The sequence below is a fragment of the Nelumbo nucifera genome, chromosome 1 (genome assembly GCF_055504915.1).
Source record: "Nelumbo nucifera cultivar China Antique chromosome 1, China Antique-T2T, whole genome shotgun sequence".
In the NCBI taxonomy this organism is placed as follows: Eukaryota; Viridiplantae; Streptophyta; class Magnoliopsida; order Proteales; family Nelumbonaceae; genus Nelumbo; species Nelumbo nucifera.
This window is the reverse complement of record NC_142649.1, coordinates 214,744,042-214,750,727: the sequence shown is the minus strand read 5'-3', so window position 1 is coordinate 214,750,727 and position 6,686 is coordinate 214,744,042. Positions and strand designations below refer to the sequence as shown.

General features: G+C 37.4%; 1 protein-coding gene across 3 annotated transcripts; it reads right to left on the bottom strand.

The window, feature by feature from the left end:
* Positions 1–684: 684 nt before the first annotated feature.
* LOC104604690 (NAD-dependent protein deacetylase HST1-like protein) lies at positions 685–5,096 on the bottom strand. 3 transcript variants are annotated; one of them, XM_010269154.3, is made up of 6 exons: positions 4,938–5,096; positions 4,792–4,858; positions 3,951–4,597; positions 3,599–3,764; positions 3,091–3,164; positions 685–1,222 (listed from the first exon to the last, which is right to left on the bottom strand). In XM_010269154.3, exons 1-5 carry the CDS (start codon positions 4,941–4,943, stop codon positions 3,091–3,093), a joined length of 960 nt encoding a protein of 319 aa, XP_010267456.1. In that variant the 5' UTR covers positions 4,944–5,096; the 3' UTR covers positions 685–1,222. The 3 variants fall into 3 exon arrangements, with proteins under 3 accessions (XP_010267456.1, XP_010267458.1, XP_088752284.1); XM_088896158.1 differs by lacking the exon at positions 685–1,222 and adding an exon at positions 1,325–2,235; XM_010269156.3 differs by lacking the exon at positions 3,091–3,164.
* Positions 5,097–6,686: the final 1,590 nt, after the last annotated feature.

The following is a 6,686-nucleotide window of genomic DNA, read 5'->3' as shown; positions in this document are numbered from 1 at the left end:
GTAAAACCTCACTTTTTCCAAGTATTGTTATGAAAATATTCTGAATTTTCCAGCATTGAAATTTTGAGGAATGGGAAGAGCTGTTGGGAATGAGGACCAGATGTTACAAGTAGCACAGTGGCTTCTTAGATTTTTGTGTTTGGGGGCTGCCATTGATGGTTGATTCCCCAATTGTGCTACTTGGGAAACTAGAAAATTTAAAATATTGAGAATATATATTATATTACATAATATAATATAATTGCATTATATTGCACAATATACTATAGTTGTAGGTTCCAAAAAAGAATAAAAATGATTTGCAAGTAGGAATTATCAAGGCAAGTGGCAAGGCAAGGCAATTTTGGAGATCCCTATTCTCTGTTAGAATAGGGTTGGGATTTCTAGCCGCAGTTGATATTTGAATTTGGGGTTAGGGATGAAGTATGCAAAACCCTGCCCCACCCCCACACCATTGTCATTCCTACGGAACATATTCTCTTACTAAAGATGTGTTTGGCTGCAGTGCAAATTTGAACTAAAAATAAATTTTGCATCTAGTTCAAGTTTGCATGTCTTGACTCAGTTTGGAAGGAGTATCAATACAAATATATAGAATGCAAAACCTTGTATTTCCTACTATTTTATATGCATTTGCACTGTACATATTTGTATTCGTACTCCTTCAAAACTGAGCCTATATGATTTAAACTCTTGCATGATATAAAATTTGTACTTTTGATCTTTACTTGCAACATAAATTTTGCAACTAAAAAACTGATACAAAATTTGAACCACCGTCTTGGTATCTCAATTCTCTTTATATCTTTATATAAAAATGGAAACCACAACATCTTGCAGCTGAACAGTCAATAAGACATTGCTTTGAAGTTTTGTAGTTGTATTTCTTTTTGAGGATGGACTCTGAGGCAGGCATAGGAGTATGGAGTTAAAAGTTTGGGGGCCACATTTAATTTTAACATCGAATTGTCCAAGTGGACTGGAGTGGTTAAGACAGCAATAACTAGACAAATGATATTTCAAGTTCACAGCATAAGAAATCAAAGTCCTTTAAATTAAACACAACCAAACAAGGACACGATAAGGAGAAAAGACCACACGGCTCACATGGGAGAATAGTACATAATAAGGCCTTTAATAGATGGTTCCACAATTGATATCTCTCAAAGAAATAATATAATAAATTCGGTGATAGATAAAGATCACAGCCGAGTGCCAGCAGCTGCAGTGAAAAAAAAAAGTGATGTTAGAAACATTAGCATACGATCAATGCAATAAATGATGATGATGCCAACCTAGCTTCTTATACCCGCTTGAAGAGAGTAGAGTGAGGTACCGTTTATTTGCAAGTTGGAACATTTTCCGTGTTGTAGGGTTTTACGTCAATATTAATTCTCTACACCATGGTCACGGCTCACGGGTAGGACTTTGGCTTCATCCCATAAACATTTTGCACTTCTTCCGCTTGGGGTTCTGGGCTTTAAATTGGGTTATTCAAATGTTGGCAAAAAAGTTAAACCTAAGCCTTGGCTATGAATTGGTTTATCCGAAAATTAACACTAATATTTAAATTATTTAGAATCATATATGCAAAAAATCTTTTAATAATTATGTACTTGTGGCTGTATTTGGTCTCTTCAGTTCTCTTCTGTTCACATCTATACCTGTATACTAAACTGCAATGTGGAAAATCCTAGAGCGTACTTATCTTCACTCACATTGCTTTTAGAATGCATTTATCTACGTTATGGAATTTTTAGGTTTTTTTCTTCTTTTTAATATTTAATATCACATTAATGACGTGTTGGTTCCCAAAACACAGTGGGAGACCAAACATCTCTTCTCTCTACCATTTTTCACATTCAAACTCTAACACACAGGACTCTCTCACTCTCAAACGTCCAGCAATCACATTCTCTCAGTCTTAGACCAAAAACAACTTCACTACCTTCAGGAGATCAAAGAACACCCAGTCTCAAACGTCCAATTCTCACACCCTCTCTCAAACTGTGAACACCTTCAAGAGATCAAGACCAAACATCTCTTCTCTCTACCATTTTTTACGCAGGTTTTCTTCCAAGCAAAAGTTTCAGCTACTCCAGTTGTCGGTGTTGACCTCTTTTTTTATTGAGCATACATTCCAGCTGTTTTTGGGTCGAGCAGACGTTCCCAAACGTTCTAGATACGTTTCAGCTTCTTCAAACGTTCCCAAACAGCAGGTAGGAGGTCAAACCTCTATTTTATTGAGAAACGGCATATAAATAACAGAAAAATGAAGATTTAACAAAAAAATAGTAAAAAAACAAAGAAACAGGTAGAAACTAAACCGGGCGATGCATGACCCGTATAGCAGCTGTGAATAATCGGGTCCAACTGATCCAGACCCGTACTCATTATGGTTCAACTGGACCCATACGTAGTACAGTTCATCTGGACCTGTGCGTAGTACGGGTCAGTTGGAAATGTGCACAATAATAATAAATATAAATAATCATAATAAAAATGATAGTAATAGAAAAATATCAATAACAATAATAATAATAATATAAACATAATAAATAATAATCATATAATTATAACAATAATAAGAATTAATATTAAAAATATAATTTCAATAAATAAAAATAACAACAAAATATAATAATAATAATAATCATAATCATAAATAAAAAGAAGAAGAAAAACAATAACAGTATTTTAATAATTAATAGTATTTAATTAATTACAGTATTTATTAAATAACAGTATTTAATAACATTTTTAATTAAAAACCCGTGCATCGCACGGGTCCCGCTAGTTACAAACTTAAATAGAGAAACTTTTGAGAGTATGACTTGAAAGACCCCGTGGAAGATTTGATTGCAGTTCATGGCTCCGTAGAGTCATAGGCTGCACACCCCCCCCCCCCCCCCCCCCCCCCCCCCCCCCATATCTTGGATCTTGGTGCATGCTGTTGGGTGGGTCCCGCATGCACCCGTTCACTAATTTCACTCGAGTCGTTATGTAGTTTTGGGCTTCTAGACAGACTATAGCAATTAGCCCCTGTGGGACCAATTAAAAACGCATTGCCATACCAAGAAGATGACTTACTTAGGGAGCTGGGACTGGGTTATCGAAATCCGACCGTTTCCTCACCCTCAAGATCTCATTAGCAACGTTTGTACCTATAATATAAAATCAGATTGAGAAGAGTATAAATACAAATACAAGGTTCAATATTGTACTGAATATATTTGTATTTTACACTCTTGGAAAAGACGGAAAATATTTTGAATACCAAACCGACCCCAATTCTCCAACATTTTTTTCCTACGCTTTTGATTCATTATGTGACAGGTACCTCTTTAACTATGGATGTTAAAAGTTCAAAAATTTTGAAAAAAAAAAAAAAGGGGAACACCAAGGAGGTCATCAACCGTGGAAAGGACCGTTTTCCTCTTTTTAAAGAGAGCTGGTTTTGGCTAATTGGCTCCTCGTTATAAAAAGAAGAAATGGTCCAACTCACGGTGAATGATAGGGCAACGCCCCGTTTTATGCTGAAATTAAAAAAGTTGGGAAGAAGAAATGGTGAGTTGCAAATATGCATCTTGGGAACTACCTTGAAGCAGAGAAACCATTTCAATGGCTGCATCACCACCTCCCCAACTGTGATTAACTACATTGTTACCAATCTCTGTCTTCGAGGCATCAATCGGACCATTCACTCCATCGATCTTGTCTCCCAGCTCTGGATGGATCTTCCTTTTCAACATCCTCTTCATCAACTATCCATTGCAACATAATTCGTCAGTATGAAACAGATCTATAATTCTCATTCCAACGTGCGTATTGTTTGAAATCGGAACATCTCTTTCTGTGTGTGCGACTGTGCGTTGGGTAGTGGTGAAGGACGCAAGAGTACATATGAAGAAAAGAGAGACATATAGAGAGAGAAAGAGAGAGGGATTTACTCGTTGTAGTTTTGTGATTGGACGGGAATCTTCTCCCTTGCGAGGCAGTAACTTCTTAGCAAGCGAGACACCATGTTTTGTACGGCATTCCAATGTTTTCTTACCGGAGTCTGGAGGAACCTCGGTGGAATCTAACTTTCGAGGGACTTCACGATCGGCTGAGAACAGATCTGCAAGTGTCGTTCTCTTCTTCTTATCGCTTTCGGAATTGTCACATGCGTTTCTTATCTCAGGAGACTCGAGAAAACGAATGAGCGGGGTATCATCAATATCGGCTCTTAGTACATCACTTTTCTGAGAGTTGGAGTCTGTATAAGAACCCAAAACCTTCTCGAATTCTCGTTTGAAGGCTTTAACGACCAATGGGTTTAGTTCTCCTTCGTTCTCTGCGTCTTCCTCTTCATCAGCATCCTCTTCTTCTTCTTCCATCATGGAATATTCTACTTGTATATGGTCGACGGAATATTCGTTTGGTTGGTTTGAGCGTTTTAAGGGATCGAAGCCCAATGTGCCGATTGATAGTAAACCATCTTTCCAGCCCTCAAGTACGTCCACCAAGTTGACGTGTTCGAGTAAAGCTTCCGTATCGTTCTCGTACGTAACGACTTCGGTCTTTTTCGTATTGTGACCGAAATCTCCAAAGGCATCTGCGAAACATTAAAAGTGAAAATTAACAACTCTGGAACTGACCATCTTCTGGAAACAGGACCATTCGTGTTCTGCAATCACTGCCTACACCATTTCATTTCCTTCTGTTGGCAATAGAATTAATAAAACAAAGGGAAGCATTTACGAAAATGAATCGACTGAGTTGGATACAAACTAGAGTCCGATTTCGAACCTTTTTTATGAGGAACCGTATAGAAATCCACGTTATGATGAAATTTCCGGTGCACCCAGTTGAAGATCTGTTTAACACAATATCAAGCTAAGCTTTGGAAGAAAGGAAATATGAATGAAACCAGTTAACAACGGAGTTTCTCTCACCTTCATTCTTCTCCGCAAGTTAGCTAGCTAGCCAACAGATTGAACCAAAGATTTCAGTACAAGCGAAGCAATTGTAATTAATTGTGATGGAGACTGAGAGTGGGAACTGGGAAGGAGGGGGAATCAGGGGAAAGGGGTCTAAACGGGGGCCGAGTCGCTGCAAGTCTTATATAGTGATACAGCGACTCCATCATTTATCACAATAACAAAGTCCCCGGGGCCACGTTTGGATTAAGCGGCAGTTTTTACTGACCCACGAATGTTCTGTTTCGTTGGCCTGATCGATATGGCGAAATTCTTGAAATGACGTACATACCCTTCTGTGTCAGTAGCCTTCAGTTTCGAGTCAAGAATCAACAAAGGCCAACTTTTGATTTTTCTCAAAAGTTAATTACGTAGAAAATAGGCTGGTCTGGCTCGATTGACGATCAAGCACAGCACGTCCTACCTACAGTGCTGGCTCACAAAACAGAGACGGGATTTTTAGCGTCACAGCGTTAATAATTTTTTAATCTAGACTAGAAAAGAAGAAAAAAGCTGTTGGCTGAATCATTTAACCATTAAGAATGATGAAAAATTAAAAAATAAAAATGCATTTAACTGCTGTTTATATTTTCAATGCATGCGCCTCCTCCTTTATTTCCTCTCCACCTCTCCTTATTATTAAAGATTGCTAGTATTTTCTTAACCCACCCTGAGCGCAAGGCTCTCCATGGAGCATGCCCCACAGAACAATCCACTCAGGAGTGAGAGTGAGATATCTTCAAAATAAAAATTGTACCCAAATGGTACTAACATGATCTATGTTCACACATCTCACCATGAGTCTGTGGCCCATTATGTCTGTGATGTGTGGACTCAAATTATATTAAAATATATTAAAACTATTTTTTTTTTTATTGTGAGCAGATCCGACCTCATCCACCCATACATTGAGAACATCTCCTGTGCTTGTTATGGGAGATGTTCCCAATCTACGAATGGATTGTATTGAGGGGCATGCTCTGTGGGAACCAATTACAACTCCTCCAATAAGCCTAGGGTGAGAGACTCAGGTTTTGATTGCATAACATCAACCTGTATCAAGTTAGGGGATTAAAAAATATCGATACAACTCCTCCATATCCATATTGTATCTGTACGCACCCATGTGCATGTATGGGTGCATATTGTATCTGTATGGATGTATCTAAATAGGTTTGAATACATCGATACAAGAGTTTTTTTGTTTTTTTTTTGAAAATTTAAAAATTTAAAATAATATGTGGGACCCTTTAATATATATAAAATTAAAAATATAAAAATCAAAGGTATGAATCATATCAATAACCCACTTGATCGGGTATATCAATAGTTTAACCCTTGATTAGGAGTATGGTGTAGACATTTCTAATTTTTTTCAACCCAATATAATCTAAAACCAAGATATCATCTCTTGGCCTCTCTCATTAATTTGTAACTAAAATTGATCAACCTCATCAAAGCTATAAGTTTTCATATTGGGTTTAAGTCTTAAAAGGTAAAGGCGGATCTTAAAAGAAGATGGAGGGGTAAAATTGAGATTATAAAAAATGTAATGGGAATGTAAAATGGCACCTAAACATGAACATCCCACAGAACTTCCCACTCATGTATTGGAAATATCTCCCAATGATAAATGTGGAAGATATGCACGGTGAGATGTACATGTAAGGTGCCCTCTGTGGGGTGTCAATGTGATCTCCCTAAACGATGGCTTATTTGTGTTAC